At 37.3% G+C, this 23,447-nt stretch overlaps 2 protein-coding genes across 4 annotated transcripts in view; both read left to right on the plus strand.

Annotated features, from left to right (window-relative positions):
- The window catches only part of LOC140503278 (probable small intestine urate exporter), a 69,448-nt gene extending 59,565 nt beyond the window's left edge, over positions 1–9,883 (plus strand). The window contains exons 9-12 of the mRNA XM_072607113.1: positions 3,401–3,562; positions 3,931–4,063; positions 8,766–8,856; positions 9,796–9,883. Coding sequence (XP_072463214.1) covers positions 3,401–3,562; positions 3,931–4,063; positions 8,766–8,809 — 339 coding nt within the window. The 3' untranslated portion in view covers positions 8,810–8,856; positions 9,796–9,883. The remainder of the gene's footprint in view (positions 1–3,400; positions 3,563–3,930; positions 4,064–8,765; positions 8,857–9,795) is intronic.
- A 44-nt stretch (positions 9,884–9,927) lies between these two features.
- The window catches only part of LOC140503277 (probable small intestine urate exporter), a 147,722-nt gene continuing 134,202 nt past the window's right edge, over positions 9,928–23,447 (plus strand). For 2 of the 3 annotated variants that reach the window (XM_072607109.1, XM_072607111.1), the window contains exon 1: positions 9,928–12,855. The gene's annotated coding sequence lies outside the window, so the exon portion shown is untranslated. Of the gene's footprint in view, positions 12,856–18,571; positions 20,367–23,447 lie in introns of those variants that run through there. The other variant, XM_072607110.1, reaches the window with a different exon arrangement.

Genomic DNA, 23,447 nt, shown 5'->3' on the forward strand with positions numbered 1-23,447 from the left:
CAGTGCTGATGGAGCCACATTGATTAGTGATGAGGACATGATCCTAGAGAAATGGGTTGAACACTTACATAGTGTTCTCAACAGACCATTGTCAATCAATGTTGAGGCCATTGACCATTTCTCTCAGGTTGAAGTCAATCCCTCCTTAGCTGAACTTCCAACTGAAGAAGAGGTTTTGAGGGCCATTAGGCTCCTTTCATGTGGCAAAGCACCTGGTGCTCATTCTATTCCAGCTGAGATTTACAAGGTAGGGGGACTATTGCTCATACAAAAGCTGACTGAAATTTTCCAGGTTATATGGAAAGAGGAAGCTATCCCCCAGGAGTTCAAGGATGCCTTCATTGTCCATCTCTATAAGGGTAAAGGGAATAGATCATCCTGCAACAATCACAGGGGGATCTCTCTCTTAGTCATTGCTGGCAGAATTCTTGCTAGAGTCCTTCTTAATAGGCTGATCCTTCACCTGGAAGATGGTCATATACCTGAGAGCCAGCGTGGATTCAGAAAGGGCCCAGGAACAGTCAATATGGTGTTTGCTGCCCGACAACTCCAGGAGAAATGCCAGGAGCAGAAAAGAGGTCTGTACACAAGGTTTGTAGATCTGACCAAGGCCTTTGACACTGTTAGTCTTGAGGACTTATGGAAAATTATGTCCAAGTTTGGTTGCTCAGAGAAGTTCATCAGTATCATATATCAATTTCACGATGGCATGTTTGCCCTGGTTTTGGATAGCAGATAATGCTCTCATGCTTTCCCAGTCACCAATAGAGTGAAACAGGGCTGTTTGCTTGCTCCTATGCTTTTTAACATGATGTTTTCAACCATGTGGACAAATGCTTTCAATGAGGATGATCACGGCATCAAGGTCAACTATTGTATTGATGGTAAGTTCTTCAATTTGAAAAGGCTACAAGTCAAGACCAAAGTGGAGGGAGTGTTGGTGCATGATTTTCTGTTTGCAGATGATTGTGCACTCAGTGCAGCCTCTGAAGGTGAGATGCAACAAAGTATGGATCAATTCTCTAAATGCCTGTGCTAATTTTGGCCTAATAATTAACATCAAGAAAACACAGATGCTCCATCAGTTACCACCGCACCATCCATACATGGTACCATCAGTTACAACAAATGGAGAAGTTCTGAATGCTCTGAAAAATGCTCTGAAAAATGCTCTGAATGCTCACTTACCTTGATAGTGTACTTTCCAGAGATGTACACATTGACAGTGAGGTTGATGTATGCATTGCCAGCCAGCTCAGTTTTTGGGAGACTCCGAAGAAAAATTTGGGAGAGAAGAGATATTAGACTGACTACCAAATTGAAAGTCTACAGAGCCACTGTGTTGACCTTGTTGTTGTATGCCTGTGAAACATGGAGAGACTTCCAGTGCCATGCCAGGAAACTGAATTGCTTCTATTTGAACTGTCTTAGGAAGATTCTGAAGATCACCTGGAAGGATAAAGTACCAGACACTGAAGTCCTTGCTGGACGTGAACCGCCAAGCATTCAAACTATGCTTCAGAGAGTACAACTTGATGGGCTGGCCACGTTGTTCTGATGCAAAATGTACGCTTGCTAAAAAGACTGTTTTGTGGAGAATTCACATGGGGGAGGCAATTACATGGTAGTCAGAAGAAGCAATAACAAGGACACTCTCAAGGTCTCTCTCAAGAACTTTGGATTTGACTGTGCAACAAGGGAGACACTGGCACAAGACAGCTCGGCATGGCATGCCCACATCAGAAAGGGTGCTTTGCTCTATGAGCAAAGCAGAATTGAGACAGCACAAAGTAGGCATAGGATATGCAAATTTGTAGTATCCACCCCAAAAGTTCATACAGACTATCTGTGCCCAACCTGTGATTCAGCATTCCGAGCTCAGATTGGTCTGATCAGGACACAATGAAACTTCACTTTATCATGGTGATGTCATTTTGGTCCTCTTCGAAAACAAAGAACAACAACCAACCCTCATTCTAATGACCTATTGAACATAAAATCCAATTAACCTGCATGTCATGTCATTACCTCACTGATGTCATGGTTCTCTTCAAGAACAAAGGATAAACAACTAAAACAACAATTATTTTCAAAGTATTGGACATATTTAAACCACCAAATGGCACTGCTAGCCTCAGTCTGATTCCATTCCCCATAAGAACCAGGTAGGAATAATCTCACATTCACCTGATAGTGTGCTCAGATTCAAAATGACTTGGTTCCTACTTGGGATATTGGGCAGAAACTCAGGATAAATTCTGATGCAGAAAGAACCTCCTTCTGTCTCTTTTCTTTCCTGCCAGCCTTCTCTATTTAGGCCATGCCTCCTTGCTCACATGCATTCCTGCTCACCTCATCAGCTGAGTCTCACCTAGCAGCACCATAGTCCTCTTGGGCCATCTTACTGCTTTGGTCAGATCAGTTCCTCTCAGTCTCTAAAACAATCTTGACTTCTCAGTCCTTAAAATCCTCTCTCTCCCTCTCCTTTTTTCAAAGTTTATGTAATGTTGGGTGGCTCTCCCTCAGAAACTATTATTATTCCTTGAAAAGCCAAGTGAAATGTTGAAAAACAGTCTCAGTTGCCTTTCTCATCATCCACTCTTCTATCCTGTGCCCCTGAAGCTCTTTCCTTTGGGTCTCAGCTTTATGCATCTCTAACCCAAAATATGGCACCACACTCATCAGGTGGTAGCATAGATATAACTCCCTTGAAACAATGACCTCACTTGTTTCTTTAACCCTGTAACTTAGGTAGCACAGTCATTATCATCCCCACTGTAATACCAAAAATAAAAATAATACTTAGACCCAGAAAATTGATGGACTGACTCCAGGTCACAAAGCTGATAAGTAGCAGAACTGAGATTCAAATATAAACCTCTTTATTCTTAGTCCAGTGCCCTTTCCAAAAGAGGATATTACTAAATTTCCAGACTCTTGCTTCTACCTTGTATTTGTTCTTTGATTTCTCAGAAGCAGGTCTCTAATAAACACAGAGCAAATGGGACCCTGACCATCATGGGCAGGGAAAAGGAATAGAGAATTCTTCCTCCTAGCAATCACCATCATTGCTGTACTTTGCCACATAGTCCTCTGCATTGTTGGTACAACTGTACCTGGGCTTCCCCACCTAAAATTTCATTACTATAGCACTTAGCTCCTTAATGTGAGGGTTAGACTGTGAAAGACAAAATGTGCCTTTTCCCTGTATAACTGCATTTCAATGGTACTGCCCCTGTGCCCTCCCCTCCCCATCTGTAATAGCATTTTTTTCTGGTCGCAAATATTCCTAATCACAGTTCTGGTTTGAAGTGGTAAGTAGTAGATGAGTACTTTTCTTCAAGCAAAACCTCCTCCTAGTCTCCCAGTTCTCTGTACTGACTGTTGAATTTCCTTTTAGAACAGCTCCCCAAGTTGGTCTTTGCCCATCAATGCCATGATCAGATCCCTCCCACTTTGGGCCATTATTATCAGTGGCTTTTGCCGATTCTGGTTAGTCACCAACCTGACGATATCCCTGCCACTACTGATAAACATAATGTTTGATTTTGACATCAGAAATGTGAGTATATGATCCATGCTTTCTTTTATTTCTGTGAATGCTTTATTCATTTCTCCGTTAATTTCTATGAAACTGATAAGACTGTCATGGGAACTCCAACAATCCTGAAATTATACAGTGAGAAAGAAACTTAAACATAATTTAGTCCTCCACTCTCATTTAAAATATGAGGAAATTGAGGCAGGTGGGCATGGGTGGTATGGAAGTTTCCAGGACAAAGATGGGTACAGACAAATGAGTCTATGTGAGCTAAATACAATACTTGTCATCTTTATAATTTACCCCAGAGCCAATTCTTGTGAGTGGTCTAGGCAATTGAGTATATTGTTTCTGGGACCCATGTCTTCCTTGCATAATTCTGTCTACAGAACGGGATTCTGAGTGCACTGCCTTCTATTGCTGCATGGATCTGTATCACTATAGGAAGTCAAATGGCAGATTTCCTCTTGTCCAAGAAGATTCTGAGTCTAGTGGTGGTTCGGAAACTCTTCACAGTTCTGGGTGAGGACATTTCCATTTGAGCAATTAACCCTGATGAATTTTTGACAGTAGACCTAAAATTTTTCTCAACAATGTGTGCATGGTTTTTTCTGTGTCCTTGCTCCCCAGGAATGCTTCTCCCATCAGTATTCATCACAGCTGTGCCATACGTCAGTTTCATCACTGCTATTACCTTATTGATGCTTTCTATGGGAATAAGCTGCCTGTGTTACTCTGGATTCATGATTAATTCCCTAGATATCGCTCCCAGGTAGGGCTCCTGGCCTCCTCCCCTCGTCCTTATGTGGTCTTGGAGCTAGAAAGCTTGGGTACAAATCCCAGTTATTATATTTAGTATATGACTGGGAAAAAAAGTCCCAACTTCTTTAAGTCTCAGTTTCCAAATCTGTGGAATGGGATGATTATTACCTAATTCACTGGATTATTATAAAGAAAGGACTTTTTAAACCAGTGGTGTCAAACTAAGAAAAAAACCCAGCAGGGACCACAAAACCACGTATTAACATTATTCATCTTTTATTGTATTTTTTTCATTCCATTAATTATTCCCCAGTTACATTTTAATCTGATTCAACCCACATTTGGGAATGCTGTGGGCCATATCTGGCCTATGGGCCGTATGTTTAACACTAGTGTTATATTCTATAAATTGATATATAAATGTGACTCATTGTTACTGTTATCCTCTTTCTAAAGGTATTTTCTTTCACTAAGGCCCTGTTCTGATGCTGCATAGTCATGTGGAGGTGACATGTAGTTCTCAATTATGATGGTAGCAGAACATATCTGAACCTCTAGCTTTTCCTACCAACTCTTTAAGAAACATTTTAAGTGCAGAACTGGTGATGGACACAGTCCTTTGTTCAAGGAACAGCCTTGCTAAATGAAGTTTGTTACCAGGGACACAAAAAGGCGATTTGTTTTTTGGCTACAGTTATTCTCTAAGATGATCTAATGAGTATAGGAAGGATTTCAATCTGTATTTGTGGAGAGAATGAATACTCATGCATGAAACTCCAGATGTTTGAAGTAATAAGCTAATAAGTTCTTCAAAATTCATTTAGCCTTACCCTTAATGCAACTTTGCTCCACACTGTAGTTCTTAGCTATACATATCATATGATTGGAGGCAGGTACCTGAGTGATCAGATTTGCTCCCATTTGTTTTAGGTCTGTCAATTACTTCAATGCAGTAGAAGCAGATCACCCACAAAGTTGAAGTTGATAGGAAAAAAGTGCTATGGAAACAAAGCTGCCAACAGTGTGCCTGTCTTTCAGTTGAGTCTAAACTGGTGCCTACTTGATCATTTTCAGAAATGGATTAAATGAACCAACAAATGGTTTCTAATCAATGACAATTTGCCAAAGCTAGTGTATTGTCATTGATTTCTGTCAATTTTGTAGGATCAACCAATATCATTCTTATTCTAATCATAGCAAATAAAATAGAGGAAAAGAAAGAAAGTATTGATGTGGACTCAAGATTCCATTACTGCCAAGCTATTGGAGATTTTGATAAATGGGGCAATATTCTTGATGTGCTTGGAAGGTGCTAAATACCTTGTATCTGATGCTTTAAAAGCATCTGTCATTTGAAAAAGGACCAAAGGAATACTTGATGCCTTTGGACAGAAATAATTTTGTATGACCCTACTATTTACTTCTTTGTATTATTGCATATACATGTATGTGCACGTATAGACTTAATTAGTGTGCCTATATAGTAAATGTATTTATATGTGAATACCCTTACAGTTTGTATCTATATATACTATTTGTACATGTACATATCACATATATATGTGTGTGTATGCATACATACATGTATGTGTGAGACTCTCCAGTAGAATATAAGCTCTTTAAGAGAAGAGACAGTTTTCACATTTTCCCCTTGTATTTCTAGACTCTAGTATAGTTTCTTGCCTGAATCAGGTGATTAGTAAATGTTTGTCTAAATGAATTGATTCTGGACTGAAGTTCCAGGTCTGCTGCCTACCATGTCCGTAGAACCCATAGGACATTGATTTATAACAACGGGGGACCTCATAACTTCATTATTTGTTGTGTGAGATTCATGTGCTTTGCTCAGGATACAGAGCTTGTGTTTTACACCCAGAAGAAAAGCTGGATTGCCATATAGTTCCCCAAAGGGTGGGGACCTAATTTGATGACCCTTTGATACAAATGTGCTGCTGTATCAGTGTGCTCCCTGGCAGCTTGGTATTTTCTGAGCCATGTACCATATGATTACTGTCTACCTATCCCATGTAGAAGAGGTTAAACTCATTGTGCTCCATAGAAGAGATTGAACTCTATCAGTTATTGTTGACATCAGTTTTTCCAAGTGACCATATTCAAATAATCAAATAATTCTGTGATCTCTTTGAGTCAGTGATACAGATCAAAACTCAACCAAGTCTGCCTATCTTGTGAAAGTGCCATCTATAGCCTCCTGGAGGTCCTCTACAGAGCATCCACCCTATGTGCTAGAGCCCATCCTAACTTTCCCTTGACATTGCCAAGGTACCAATGTAGAACTCAAATTGTCCACCTCTCATCCCTCAATTTCACCACTTCAGCACTTCACCAGATCATCTTCTCTTCCCATCATATATTCCCTTGATAGCATCTTTTTTCTGTCCTTTAAAGCTCCTCATAGGTTTTTTGTTGTAGATGGCTTATACCCAAAATGCACCTCTCCATTGTCTTCTTCTGATATTCATTTTTAAATCTTTGGAGATTATTGTATTGAATGTATTATTGCTGAACAGCAAAAGTTGTAGAATGTTGGTATTAAAAAGATGGGCATTTGTTCCTATGAGAAGTTTGTGGTTATTAAGGGATCCTTGACGCTTGCCAAAGGTAATTCAACCCACTTTCCTACTCCTGTTCAACTTTTGTTTAAATTTATTGTTCACTTATACTGTCTCATACATATAAACAAAATGTTGAACAAGCTCCATAACTTTCCCATCCAATTACATGTCATAATGCCAGCATTAGGTATTCTTCATCCCCTTGATCTTTCCTGTGTGCATGGTTAGGCCAAGCTCTTTGGAATGGTTAAAGATCTCTTTCAGGAAGCTCTGTAATATTCTAGGACTTTGTGCAATCAGCACTATTTGCAAATATCATTTGCAAAGAGACACTTTTGAAGAATCTCACAATCTATAGAGAAACTCTCTTCAAGTGGGACATTGCACTGGATCTCTTTCATCACTGGAATGAAAATTTTTGATTTTATGTCTCTCCAGATGTTTATCAGGTGGCAACCAGAAGGTCATTGAATAGGGCTATTCGTTGTGTTGAAGCTAACTAGTATCATAGCGTATGTTGATTTAACTTGAAACGTTTTGTCATGTCCTAAATAGAATTTCCCTACATTTCATCTTCAGCAATTGATATTGGTGAAGAAATTTCAATATTTCAATTTTTAGCATGGTGGTCTTTTGACAGATATTCATCAGTACTGCAATACAAGACTAACAGATATCCCAAGAAACAATTATATTTGTGGTTGCCTTTGGGCATGTAATAGATCTACTTTGTCAATACCTTTCTTTATCTTTCCATGGAGTACCTGTGACTCATCTTATCATTTGGTGAAAAGACGATTTCATTTATTGAAAAAAATGTAGAGACTGATGCAATTCAGTTGTTTGGGCAATGTGTCCATTGTGTTCCCCAAGGCTGGTGTCTCCTAATTTGGTCTGGCTTTGTTTTTGGGGAAAAAAGTGTTATGAACTTTTAAAAGATATGTTAAATCTGATACTCTCCTATATGTTTCTCATCATCGCCATCTTTCCCCACCCTTGTATTGAAGCCAACTAGTATCAAAGTGTATGTTGATTTAATTTGAAGGGTCTTACTATAGGTCTTCATAAACTTTCCCTAACTCTTCATCCTCAGTAACAAGTGTGGGTACATAAGGTGCAATTTATTCATAAGGTCCTTTGCAAATACTTATCAGTATTGCAATACAAGATGACCAGATAGCATATGAAAAAATATTTTTATGCCTGTTTGATCTATAGTCAATGTACTCTCTCAGTTCCTTTCTTTGCCTCTCCATGGGCTACCTGTGACTCAGACTTACATTGAGCTGCAAAGTACTTGTTTCTTTGGATTTCATTTATTGAAAAAAAAATATCAAGATTTAGGTGATTTGGCTCCTCCAACAGCATGTCTATTTATTGTTCATTAGGCAGGCATTTCACATTTTAGCAATCAAATTCAAGTTTACACATGGTCCAAATCCATTGTGATTCTTACACTTTTTGACCTCTTTCTACCATTCTATTACTGCAGAAGTGCAAGGGGCTAATTTTAGCTAAAAGTAATTTTTTTCTTTATTAATGGGTGGCATAGCCAAAAAATCACATTACCAAGTGGCCAGGTACTGGTCAAGAGTTTCCCCATGCTTAGTGAAGCTGGTCCTGCTTTCAGCCGTTGCCATGATTGTAGTCAAAGCCTTGCTGACACAGTAGAAACTTACAAAGCTTATTCCTTGCTGGCAGAGTATTGAAGAACCCATAGTCACCTCCATACCACAATGAGGCATCAGAGTAGGATTTTGTAAAGGTCAAATGCCCATATTCTATAAAAATATGTGGGATAAGCTTCCTGTTCAAATAATGGGGTAATAGCTTATGTCAGGCTAAGTGAAAAATCAGTTTAACCTGGAATTTTTTTCTTTCCTCAGGTATACTACCTTTCTCATGGGACTTGGAGGAGTTTTTACTATGATACCAGGAATACTTTCACCCACTGTTACTGGATACCTCATAAATCAGGTAACACATAACCACATTCTTTGAAAAAAAGAATTTAAGCTCTGCCTTGAACAAACATTTTGTAGAGAGAAACACAACATAGGAACACAAATTAAACACCCAACAGAACTTGAAATTGAATTTCACAAATGGGTCAAGTGAGACCCACTTGGTAAAGAAAAGGGTCCAGAGTGTTGAGTCAATAAAGAGAAAGGAAAAAAAATTTATGTAGCACCTACTATGTATCATGTACTATGTGGCATGCTTTTGTTTTTTTTAACGAATATCTCATTTGGTTCTCATAACAATGTTCTGAGATAGGCATTGTTATCATCTTCATGTTATAGTTAAGGAAACTGAACCAAACAAAACTTCAGTGACTTGCTCAGGGTCACACAGCTAATGTGTGTGTCAGACTAGATTTGAATGCAGTCCTTCCTGATTTCAGGCCTGAACCTTCAAAAGTAGTAATTTTTCTGGTAGATCCAAACTGAGATTAATTCTGCTCTAATATAGCCTCCCCAGGGATCATTTTGCTATTTATTTTTGGATATCCAAGAATGGATTTAATGATCTAAAAGGAAGTTAGAGTACTAGAGATTTTTTAAATAGAAATCACACCAGAACTTATAAAAAAAAAAAACAAAACCTTTCAATTATACTACTGTCTACATTTCCTCAGAACAATGAAGAGCTAATAAGTAAACTCCTAAATAAAGTAGAATAAGCTGTAATTCCACTGTAAATGTCTTTTGCCCCACCCATCTTTTGAAGCTTGGGTTTTTGGATTTTTATTTTTTGCTGCCAATCATTTACTTGCACCATGATGCAAAATGAAAATCCTGTAGTAGATGTCATCTATCATGGGACTCTTCTATATTTTGACTGAAGGTAGAATTTGGGGACTTAGAAGACTGGAAAATTTTTGGAATGATACTAGTAGAGATTCTATACCCACAGGACTCTATATCCGGCTGGAAGAACGTGTTCTTTCTATCAGCTGCAATTAATCTGGCAGGAATGATCGTCTATGTAATCTTTGGCCGTGCAGATATCCAGGACTGGGCTAAGGAGAAAAGACTCACTCGCTTCTGAAAGTTCATAAATGATGAGATGAAGTCAAAATTTGCCTACAAGTTTCTGGAGGATTTTCATTTGATGACATTTCATTTTTTCAGTTACTCGAACTGCTAGATTATAAATTGCCTTTAACTCTATTCCCAGTTATTATTTTGAGATGCTAATTGTGTAAGCTAAACATAATTTCTAAAGAGTTTATAAGCATCCTGACTTGCTAAGGTGGGTTACATATATAGCTTATTCAGATATTCTAAGTGTTTGACTGAACTTTGAGGTGCCCATTCTACAAGGCAGAATTCTACAAATGCCTTAGGAGAATTCACTGGTCCAGGAAGGACATGATCTTATAGCAACTGATGGAAGAATTGTTATTTCCTAAAAGCACTGAATATACTTTATGACATATTTCGTCTTTGTCCCTGTTATGTAGTTCTCCATACCGATATCACTAAAATTACTCATTGGGGCCTTAGTAACTTTTGCATTGGTGTCTTTTATCACAGGCTCAATTTCTTCCCAACCAGGTTGATTGTAATTAATCTTGTTTTATAGAAGAAATCTGTGAATATATTTTTGCCCTTTTTTAAAAATTAAGAACACTAACCACATACATTGGGGTAGGAATAGGTATGGTAAGGAAATGAATGCCTCTGAAATGTCTCAATCAGAAAGGAGTCATACCAGATCTTCAGCATCATACCAGTAAATAGTTACCAGAGGATACAGGGTGAAAGTTTGGAGACCAAAGCTTAGACTTAAACTCATAGAATGTAAAATGTCAAAAGGGATCTATGAGATCCTGTAGTCCAGTCCACTCATCTTGCTGACGAGGAAACTGAGGAAAAAGGATGAAGCAATTTCACCTTCAGAGAGCCTAGTGCCAAGGGAAGAAGGGGAGATCATTGGATATCAACTGTAATTTGAAATGAGGTGGGTAAATATCACTGGTTAATTGAATGATGAATGAATGAGGGAATGAGCATTTATTAGCCATTTCCTGTGCACCGGATAGGGCAACTGGGTGGTACAGAGGATAGAGTAACAGGCCTGGAGTCAGGAAGACTCATCTTCTTGAGTTCAATCTGGCTTCAGATACTTAAAACGTATGTGACCCTGGGCAAGTCACTTAGTCCTGTTTGCCTTTATTTTCTCATCTGTAAAATGAGGTGAAGAAGGAAATGGCAAACTGTTCAAGTATTTTTGCCAAGAAAACTCCAAACAAAGAATGTGACACAACTGAAGCAACAGAATAACAACAAAATACAAGGTACTTTGCTATATTCTAAGGATACAAATACAAACACAAAGGTCATCCTTGTCATGTGAAAGACAACATATCTAGAGGAACAAGAGCAGGGAGGGATATTGTTCGGCCTAGAGGCCTAAGGGCTATCCGAGCCTTTCTTACCTGTTGCAGGTCTTCGGAGATCAGCCGGATAAACGTGTTGAGAGAAGAGACTTTCCAGAGTTGAACAAGGGTTAGACTTTATTCAGGGTCTTAGTTACATGTGCAGTGTGAATTCTTCCTCAGGAGAGAGGAATCCTTCTCCTCCCAAGGGGCAAGGATCATACAGCAAGAGGATGGGAGTAGAAGAGGGGAGGGACCCTCTTCCCTCCAAGGGCCCCGCAGCAAGAAGAGCCCCCGGAGGGGACTCCGCCTCCCGAAGAGGGCCTTCAGGCTTTTCTGTCCCTACTTAAGCTCTCCCGCTGCATAGTTTGCACGTGAATACCGTGCCTGCTCTCAGCCCCTAGCTAGTCAACAACAGGTGTGCTCAGACCACGGGCCAATCTCAAGGGTGGGATGCTTTTCCCAGCAAGTTTCCCACTGAGAGGAGGTGGAAATGCACGAGATAGCCCGTGTTTCACGCCTCAATTCCCAGCTGTTCCCTGGGGGTCCTCATGAGAACTCTAAGATTTAGAGGTCCTCACTTTTACCTGCCCGAGACTGTCCTCATGAAACTGAGCTTACACCCCAACAGGATATTTTTCGCAGTGTTCATGTAGTTATTGGTTTCAAAGCCAAAGTTAAAAAGCAAAAGGTGATGAAATGAAGGTAGAAAATGGCGCACACTGAAGATGTGTGAGGAACAGAGGGTAGGACAGTATGGTTGGATCACAGAATGTGTGGAGGTAAGCCTATACAGGAAGAAGCTGGGTTGTAAAGAGCTTTAGTTTTAAAAAGACAACTTTATATTTGATCCTAGAAATAATAGAAAGCCAAAGTAGTTTTTTTCAATAGGATATTGATATGGAAAAAAACTGTGATTTGCAAAATCATTTTGTTACTTGGGTGAAGGATAGATTGAAGTAGGGAGAGACTTGAGGCAAGGAGGCAAAGTTATGAAGGATAATACAAAATTCCATAAGAAGTGTTTTAAGGAAGAAACCAAAAAAATACTTGAAGATGTAGAAGGAAATTCTAACCTATTTAACTTATGCTGGCAAAGAAAAAGAAAATCAATGAAAGCCGCTGAGTGAACAAAATTAAATAAATCCTGTTATTTATTTTATTCTAGCAAACGATGGGGTGTGGGGATTCCTAGATCATCTTTAGAAGAAGCGGTTTTTGTTCCAAGGCATGGTAATACAGAACCAAGAAGTCCATCATGTAAGGGATCATCTCACCTAGGTCAGAAAAGGACAAAATAAATTGTGATTGCTAATGAGTCTCTGTCAAATATTAATAAGAGAGTTATTTGCTGGCCTAGGATAAAAATGTGAGGCATGCTGTCTTCCTGGCCTTTGTATCTGGGACCTAGTAGAGAATTTTCCAAGGCTTGGCAATTTGATGATAACTGATCATTTCTGCTGACATATAGAGACAAACACAACACCTAAAGGAACTTGAAAAGTCTTGTTAAGGATTATGATTCCCTGAAAAACAACAGATGGAGGCTTTAAGGACATGGATTGTATCTTCATTATCAACACCAATTGAAGGTAAGGGATTAAAAAAATAAAAGATATTTTGGGGGAGGTGATTGGCTAGCTAATAAGATGATATATGATCCTGGGTATTGTTTTTCTGGACCACAGTTAAAAATATAGGAATATTGATGGGATGGGACACATTTCACCAAGGTCAATAAAAACATGCTTATCTGAAGCCCAGTAAGTTTTATTCAATTAATCTATCAATTATAATTTATTAATTATTGATTATGAGCCAGGTAATGTGCTGAGTACTAGGCATACAAAAAAAAAAAAGGTTAAAATTAGTGTCCACTCTCAAGGAGCTCATATTCTATAATTAAGAACCATTAAAAGAAAAGGGGGGAGGAGAAATAAAACTGACCCCAAAGATATATCAAGTCTGGTAAATCAAGAACACTGAGCAGATGTAATGAAATGGAATAACAAAAGAGAAGTATAATGATTTATGGGAAATAATATTTAAAAGCGGGCCAATAATAAACCCCATGACCTCAGATGCCTCTAAGTCACCTTTTTAGGATTTACACAATGGAAAATTACCTAACGATGAGTGGCAGAAAAGTGGAATAAGCTACTTTAAGAAAAAATGAGCTTATCATCACTGGAGGACTTCAAAAGAAAAAGTCTTAATTTCTATTTGCCAGGGATATTGTCTAGAAAATTCTTGTTCAGGTTTCAGGTGCATCTCATGACCTCTGACCAGAACCTTCATTGTTTCTCTTCTAAAGCCAAGATTGCTTCAAGTCTTGACAACATTAATTCCTGAACAGGTCATATCTGAAGTCTTGTGTCTAGCTTAGGACATTGATTTTCAAAGGACATAGATGAGCTGACTTACAAGTTAGATTGTGAGAGCATTGGAAACTATTCCATGTAAGAATTGATTGAAAGAGCCCTGGATATTTAGTCTCAAAAAAAGGGAAGGTTTAGGAGGGAAAAAAACATTTCTCACATTTGAAGGACTGTCGTATGTAACTGAGATTGAACTTATTCTGTTTTCCCCATGCGTACAAAAGGAGGTGTCACTGCTAGAATTTGAAAGTCAAACCCAAGTCTGTTCCAAAGAAACGTCTTCCAAAGAATGAGCTGCCCAAAACGAGCTGGGTTTCCTTAGTTTTCCGTTGCCTGAGATCTTCAAACAGGCACGGTTTCCAATTACCATCCATTGTAGAGAGCTTTTACAAAGTGATATTTACTTCAGAACAATGACAAGAACAGGAGTATAAACATTCTCTGTTCACCCCACCACTTCAAGAGTACATTCTGCCCTGTGTCACCTCCGGGGAGAATGGACTCAGATTAAGTAGTTTCTACATGGTATGGTTAGTCATCACATTCATATCCAAATGAAACATTTCTAATGGGTGATCCCCTGTCTCAGGTACTGGTGGGCTTGATCCTGAAGGTCATACTTCCTTCCTTTACTGCACATGGAGCTCTCCCATCAATCAAAAATCACTTATTATTGACTACAATTACTAATACCTACCACTTCTATACTGCTTTGAAGTTTGCAAAGAATTTTACGTGTTATCTTATTTGATCCTCACAATAATATCATGCAGTAGGTGTTGTTTTATATCCATTTTATAGATGTGGAAACTGAGGCTGAGAAAGGTTAAATGACTTGGTCAGAATCACATAACTGTTAAGTATCTAAGGGAAGACTGAAACTTCAGTCTTCCTATCCCTAAATCCAGTCTTCTATCCCTGAAATTACAGTACTCATACAATCAGAGTGTCAAATCAATCATTCAACAAACATTTATTGAGTGCTTACAACATGCCAAAAATTTCATTGATCTATGGATATGGGAAAAAAGTAAGGAAAAAAATGGTTCCTGCCCTAAAGAATCGTACAGTCTGAGAGAGGGGATAATACGTACATAACTAGCTACCAACAAGACATATACAGAGTAGATGTAAGGTAGTCTGGGAGGAGAACCTCTTTGATTGAGCCAAGAAGATAAAATCATGATAGATTAACCAAATGAGCTAACCATACCTCTACCATTTTCAAATAGATAGAGAAAGTTCATCAATAAGTCCATCAATTGTTGAACCTGCCTAGTCATTCAGGAAGTCTTTTTCAGAGGGCTGGTTCTATTTGAAGTTAAGCACTTTAGAAGGAATGGCTCTTGAGGGGAGAGGAAAAGAAACAAATCCCCTACTTCTCTCTTCCCTTCCCATTGACCATGTTATTGGAAATATTAGATTAGGGAAACAACACTTTCAACCATGAGCAGACAAAAACACATCAAGAACAAACACAGGCACTGCACAATGCAGAAAGATAACTACCCAAGGGGAGAAGCAATTTTAAGGACTCTTTGCATCATAAATTACTAGCAATGGATTCAATAAAGGACATTCATGAAATGGCATAGTTTCAAATTCACATAGAAAGTATCTCATGTAGGCTTATAACCCAAGGAAGCTATTGATAAGAAAAAAAAGTCCTCATGAATTTCAAAATATGTTGAGCAGCACTTTTTATGATAATGAAGAACTGGAAAAAAAAGTAGATGCCCAACAATTGGAGAATGACTAAACAAAGTGTGGTGCATGAATGTAATGGAAGATTGCTGGGCTGTAAGAAATGATGTGTGTGATGAATACAGAGAAGTATGGAAAGATCTGTATGAATTGATGCTGAGTGAAGTAAGCGGGATCAAGAACACAATACACATAGTAACAGTGTAAATGGAGAGAATAGTGACACCAAAATATTAAAAGCAAATGTGATAAGATTGTAAAGATCAAGTGAGACTTAAATGAAGAGACAGAAGACACCTTCAACATACCCCTTCAAAGAAGTGAAAGACCTAAGGTGTTACATATTGCATGTGTTTTGATATTTTTTCAATGTATCAGTTTCCTGACTTTTTTCCATCTCTAAATAATACTGTGTATCATATGGACTGGTTCTGTAGGAAGGAGAGGGACACATGAGATACTATGGTGTTATAAGAAACAGAAAATATCAAAAAAACTTATTTTAAAAAGAAAGTGTCTCATGATCTTGAATAAATATTACCATATTGGCTTTGTAAAGAAATTGACTTCTCATTCTCTCTTGTGACCTGTGCTTTTAACTAGTGTTGTACCATACTAACAGATGAGCAAGATACATATTCTTTCCAGGAATCTTATCTAGAGATCTATAAAACAGTACTTATAAGGCCAGTTTATTTGTAATTTTCACTTAAGTTATGATACAACAATTATTTTCTTCTATATGTAGCTATTAGTTTTTCACCCAGATATGAGGAAATAAAGTTTGCTACCTTTTGAGAACCGTGGATCCCAATAAGGGATGTTCCTGGCAATACACATTGTCAGCCTGTCTTCACAAGGAGACCCTCTCTGGAGGACACAGATAAAAGCCCTATCTCAATTTAGGAAAAAAGTCCTTATCCTTGAACAAGACTATTAAAGCATAAGGGGAGAAGGAGTGTGTTATCCACACCTACAAAAAGGTGATTTCTTTTGTATCTTCTAGTTCTGTCAGAGAATTACAAGAAAAGCAAATTTTTTTCCCGTTATTTAAAATTTATCATATCTTTAATTCATGGAATACAACAAATGTTTCCATAACACAGTATAATAAAAAGATGATTGCACATGAAACTGCAAATCTACTATGCACAACTTGCTATTCCTTTCAAATATACAGCAAAATTGTCATATAAATTTGTTTTTTTTAATTTTTATCTTCCCTTGCCCCTCCACCCTAGGGTTGGCTTCAATTAGATACAAATTATATATAGATAGATACAGGCATAATGCATATGTATATATTTGCATATGTACAAATATATACACATATGTATATATAAAATTATTATGCATGTACTTCTACTTATCGTTTCTTTATCTGGATGCAGATAGCATCTTTCTTCATGTGTCCTTCATAGTTAACAGGTATTTATAATAGTCAAAATAACTTATGCATTTATGCACAAAGTCATTCTTAAAACAATATTGCTGTTACTGTATACAGTGTTATCTTGGTTGTGCTCATTGCACTCTTCATTATTTCCTTCAAATTTTTCCATATTTTCCAAAATCATTGAGCTTATGATTTCTTATACCACAGTAGTATTCCGTCACAATCATATACTGCAACTTTTTTAGCCATTTCCCAGTTGATGGGCATCAGTATAATTTCCATTTATTTGCCATGACAAAGAGAGCTGCTATAAAGATTCCAGAACATATAGGTTCTTTTTCTTTTTCTCTAATCCTTTTTGAAAATAGCCCAGGTAGTTATATTGCTGAATCAAAGGTATAGGTAGTTTAATAATGCTCTGGGCATAATTTCAGATTCTTTTCCAAATTGGTTGAAACAGTTCCCAGTACCACCAATAATGAATTAGTAACCCAGTTTTGTTACTTTCCCTCCGTTTGTCACTTTCCCTCCGTTTGTCACTTTCCCCTTCAATCACTTTAGCCATTCTGCTAGGTTTAAAATGATATCTTAAGGTTGTTTCAATTTGCATTTCTAATCAGTAATGATGTAGAGCATTTTTTTTGACATGACTATAAATTATTTTGATTTCTTCATTGTAAAATTTTCTGTTCATATTCTTTGGTCATTAATCAGTTTGAGAATTACTCCTACTCTTATAGATTTGTCAAAGTCCTCCATATGCTTGAGAAGAGACCTTTATCTGAGAAAATGTCTGTAGAAATTTCCTGTAATTTTCTACTTTCTTTCTGACCTTACCTATAGTTGTTTTATTTGTGCAAAATACTTTTAACTTAATATAACAGAAATTATCCCTTTTACACCTAATTTTGCTCTGTTTCTTGTTTATCACTTATCCGTAAGTGTGATAAGTAATATGTTCCACCTTCTTCTAATTTTCTTCCAGAATCTCTCTTTATATCTAGGCCATGTATCCACTTTGACGTTATCTTGGTAAATCGTAAGATATTGGTCTATTCCCAGTTTCTGCCATGCTACTTTTCAGTTTTCCCAACAATTTTTACGAAATAATGAATTCTTATGCCAAAATCTTAAGTCTTCACACTTATCAAATAAAAAATTGCCATGTCTATTTGCTACTGTAAATTGTACACCTGCTCTATTCCATTGATTTATCTTTTATTTCTTACTCAGTATCAGATAGTTTTGATAACTACTGCCTTATAATATAGATTAAGGTCTGGTACTGCTAAACTTCCTTACTTTACATTTTTTTTCATTATTTCCTTTGACATTCTTGACTTTTTTGTTCTTCCAAATGCATTTTGTTGTTATTTTTTTCTAATTCAGTAAAATAATTTCTTGATAATTTAATTGGAATGGTGCTGAATATATTAATTAGATAAAATTGTCCACATCTATTATATTGGTCCTCCTTATTAATGAACAATTAACATTTCTCAAATTATTTAAATCTGATTTTATTTGTACAAAAAGTTTTTCCCATAATTTTGTTTATACAGTTCCTGGGTTTGTCTTGTCAGAAGTACCCCCATGTATTTTGTACTCTCTAGAGTCATATTTGAAGGGGTATTTTATTACTATCTCCTCTTTCAGAGTTTTCTTTGTGATACATAGGAATGCTGATGATTTATGTGAATTTACTTTTTATCCTCCTCTTTTGCTAAAATTATTATTTCAGATAACTTTTTAGTTCAGTCTTTGGGATTTTCCAAGTCTATTATCATAAAGAGATACTTTTGCTTCCAGGAGCCAAGATGGTGAAGTAAGCAGTCAGTCACTCTCAGCCTCCCTTATTGACCTCAAAAAACGTAGAAAATATCACCCCAGGAAAAATTCTGGAACATCAGAAGCAGCAGAATGATGGGGTGCAGCAGTCTTTTAGCCTGGGAGGTTTAGGGGATTAACAGGAAAGATCCCTCTTGCTGTAGTGGAATGGGAGCATCACAGGATGGGAGATATCCTGTCAAGGAGCAGCAAACCTCACCTCAGCAAACCAGCAGGAGGTCCTGAGGCCCAGAATGGTGGTTCAGGCAAACACCAACACCAGGATTCTCCCCCTCATCCCCGTATTCCTTGGCACAGCCAATGGAACCCAGCAGATTCTAGATCAGAGAACCACTACATGTGCCTGTGGACAGGCATCCACCAGAAGCTGAACCTACCAGCCCCAGTGAGGAGTCATCTTCAGCAACCAGATTCCACTCCCCTCATTTCCCAGCCCTGGAGTTTCAATATAACCTCAGGTAACTGCACGGAAACTTCACCTGACCTTGTCACACACCAGCCACCACCACCAGCACAAGCTCAGCACCAGTAAGCACCTGAAGTCCTAACACACAAAGCCAGTAGACAGGCCCATGACCCCTAGTACAAGAAGCATGGGACACTGCCCCTTGTGCCCCCAAAGCACAGATCAACTTTGAAAGCCAAGAAAAAGACAAACACCATGAGCAAACAGAAAAAAAAAATCAAAACAAAAAAATCACTGACTCATGATTTCTATTAACTTAGAATTATTACGGTGACAGGGAAGATCAAAACAAAAATTCAGAACAAGATAACATTATCAATATGTCCACATCTGAAATCTCAAAGGGAAATATGAACTGGTATCAAACCCAAAAAGCCTTCTTGAAAGAGTTAAGGAGGATTTTAAAAAGAAAATAAAAGAGGTAGAAGAAACATTGGAAAAGAAATGAGAGGTATTCAAGAGAGAGTCAGCAACTTGGAAAAGGAAGGACAAAAATTGAGTATAGAAACCAATTCCTCTAAAAATACAATTGGCAAAATGTGTGTGGGAGGGAAGTACACTGAAGAGAACAGCTCCTTAAAAAGTAGGAATTCATCAAATGGAAAAGGAGATACAAAAGTTAACTGAAAAAAAGCAACAATTCATTAAAAATTAGAATTGGGCAAGTGAAACCTAATATCTCTAGGAGACATCAAAAACTGGTCAAACAATATCAAAAGAATGAAAAAATTAGAAGAAAATGTAAAATACCTCATTAGAAAAACAACTAACCCAATAAATAGACCCAGGAGAGATAATGTAAGATTTATTGTTCTACATGAAAGCCATGATCAAGAAAACAGCCTGGACAGAATCTTTTAAGAAATCATCAAGGAAAACTGCCCTGAGAAACCAGAAGCAGAGGATGAATTAGTCATCCAAAAAATCCACCAATCACCTCCTGAAACAAAGCCCAAATTGAAAATGCCAAGGAATATTGTAGCCATATTCTAGAACTTCAGGTCAAGGAGAAAAATACTACAAGCAAACAGAAAGAAACCATTTAAATGTCATGGAACTACAGTCAGGATTATGCAGGACCTTCCAACTTCTATATTCAAAGATAAGAGGTTTTGAAATATGACATTCCATAAAGCAAAGGAGCTTGGATTGCAACGAAGGATCAACTACCCAGCAAAGTCCAGTATATTTCTTCAGGAGAGGAGATAGACATTCAGGGGAACAGGGGACTTCCAAACCTTCCTGATGAAAGACCAGAGCTCAACAGAATATTTGATCTTCAAATACAACACTCAAGAGAGGCATAAAAAGGTAAACAAGAAAGAAAGAAAAAAAAAAAGCATGTTAAGGACAAGCTGTTTACATCCCCATATGGGAAGATGATACTTGAAACTCATGAGAACAATATCTTTATTACAGTATTTATTGGGGATATACATAGAGGGCAGGGGGCATAAGTTCACTTAGACATGATGATAATAAGTATAATTAAGTGGTGAAAAGGGATCGTAATGGGAGAAGAGGAAAAGAGGAGTCAGAAAGGAATAAATTACATCACATGAAGAGGCAAAAGAGCCGTTACAATAGAGAGAAAGAAGGGAGAAAGATGAGTACCGTTTGAACCCTGTTCTCATGGGATTTGGCTCAATGAGAGAATAGCATAGGTATAGAAATCTAACTTACCCTATATGACGTGGGAAGAGGAAGGGGTTGGGGGGATGGGGTGGAAATAAGGCAAGGAAGAAGTAGAAAGGGAAAACAGAAAGAAAATGGGCGGACTTATAGAAGGGAGGGCAGATTGAGGGAGGTAGTAGAAAAAAGAGAGATGGCTTTATTACCTCATTCCCTATTCTGGTTTTCTTTCTATTTCTTCTTCTTCTCTGATTGCTGTTGCTAGATTTTCCAATACCATACTGAATAATATTGGTGACAGTGCATATCTTTGCTTCACACTTGATCTTACTAGGAAGGCTTCTAGTTTGTCCTCATTACAAACAATGCTTGCTGATCGATTTAGATAAATGATTTTTTAAAAATCAATTTAAGGAACAATTCATTTATGCCAATACTTTTGATTATATTTAATAGAAATGAATGTTAAACTTTATCAAAATATTTTCTGGCTTTATATAAATCTTGATCATAATAATCACATGATTGATATATTGACTTAGTCATATCTTTTAAATTTTCATTACTGAGGAAATGAAATATGCCAATAGTTTTCCTTATAATATACCATCCCTCCAGTCCTGGTATAAATCCCAATTGATCATAATGTATGATCTTTGTAATATATTGTTATAATCTTTTAATGGGCATTTCATTTAGTATTTTTGCATCCATATTCATTAATGAAACTGATCAATAGTTTTCCTTTTCTGTTTTTACTTTTCTTGGTTTAGGAATCAGTATGATATTTATCTCATAAAAGAAGTTTGGTAGGATCCCTTCTTAACCTATTATTCCAAATAAGGTATTTAATATTCACATTAATTGATATTTAAATGTTTGATAGAATTCACTTGTAAATCCATCTGGTCCTAGCGCTTTTCTCTTAGGATGTTCATTTAGGGCCCATTCAATTTCTTTTTTTCTGAAATAGGTTTATTTGGATATTTTATTTCCTCATCAGCTAATCTAGGCAATTTATAATTTTCTAAATTTTTGTCTAATTCACTTAAACTCTAAAATTTATTGACACAATGACCCCTTATAATTGCTTTAATTTCATCTTCATTAGTGGTATATGTTTAAGGTTTTAATAGTGAATACAAGCATCACAAGAACGTTTATTCCCTTCAGCACTCCCCCGACTTGAAATTTTAGCTAAGAGGCAAGTTCCTTTCTAGTTCTCCTTTTGCCCAGAGATACACTTTTTGTGGGTACCTGAAGATTCTCTAGCCTCAGAGACTCCAAAACTCAGGTAAATAAGTAGATAATGGATTGTACCCAAATATCAGCAGATAAGCTGTAAAGCTGATAATATCATTCCTGGTGGAATTATCCACATGGACAAGGAAAAGTCACTCCAACTTGTGAAGGGATAATGAGCTCACTGCCACTTAGTGCCCTTCTGGGAACTGAACTGGGTTCCCTTGACTACCACTCTATTGCTGGATTGCTTCTCCTAAACATTCCAATATGACATCCATATTCAATAAATAAAAACTTGTTTGGGTCGACAGAGACCAATACTTGAGTGTTTATGTGAAGCACTCCATTAAGTCCTTAAAATCTTAATATCTATCTGTCCATTGGTTTTCAAAGAATTTATTGGCTGTTTATGGTCAATAGTGTATACTATCTTTCAAGGTATTGTGTTGAATGTTTGGGTGGGGGTGAGGAAAGCAGTGAGTATACTGAAACAAATTTTCACATTGTCAGACGCAAGAAAATACCATTTGAAAAATGAAACTCATTTCTTGAATGACTCTGGAAGGTCAGCAAGGGAGCAATGCCAATTACAAATGGAAAGAATGTCAGCAGAGTGTGGTTTGGGTGACTGGGAACATGTGAGTAATCAGCTGGCTCTGATTACAGTGACTGGGTGTAATTTGTTTTATTTTTACTTAACCTTTGTAAAACCGCTGACTGCTGGCCTCACTGCAGAGGGTGCCTATCTCTGCTTATTTTGTAGATGTAATTAATTATATCTTTTTGCAATAATTAACTTCTTTTAAGCATAGGGGCAATAACGAACCTCATATCCAAGTGGTTTCCTTGTCTGCTACTGCAGTGAATTAATATTAAATGAAAATTTAGGAATAAAATCACCATTTCTCTGGTTTGGATCTCTGTCTTCATTTACATTCATATTAATCTACATCTAACCATAATTTAAGCTAGGTGGCACAATGGATAGAGTGCAAGACCAGGAGTAAGGAAGTCCTGAGTTAAAATCCTGCCTCAGACACTTACTAGCTGTGTGACCCTGAACAAGTCATTTAGCCTTGTTTGTCTCAGTTTCTTCATCTTTAAAATGAGCTGGAGAAACATGACAAACTACTCCAATATCTTTGCTAAGAAAACCCCCAATAGGGTCATGAAAAGGCAGAAACAACTAAAATGAGTGAACAACAACCTTAAACAAGTCACTTAATTTCTGTCTGTCTCAGTTTCCTCCACTATAAAATGGGAACAATAATAACACTTACTTCCCAAAGTTGTTGTGAAGATCAGTTATGAGATGGTATTTGTAAATTGTAAGGCCCAGTGCCTAGCACATTGAAACTTTTTGACAAATGTTTGCCTAAACGCTTGTCTCTTGGTGGTGATTGAGGGAAAATTCAAGTTTTCAGGACATGATTAGGAAAGAATGGGAACAAAAAATGTTATGGTGTCTTTTAACAGATAAACACCAGGTGGGGGAAGTTGGAAAAAATAAAACTT

Source organism: Notamacropus eugenii, chromosome 5, assembly GCF_028372415.1.
Source record: "Notamacropus eugenii isolate mMacEug1 chromosome 5, mMacEug1.pri_v2, whole genome shotgun sequence".
In the NCBI taxonomy this organism is placed as follows: Eukaryota; Metazoa; Chordata; class Mammalia; order Diprotodontia; family Macropodidae; genus Notamacropus; species Notamacropus eugenii.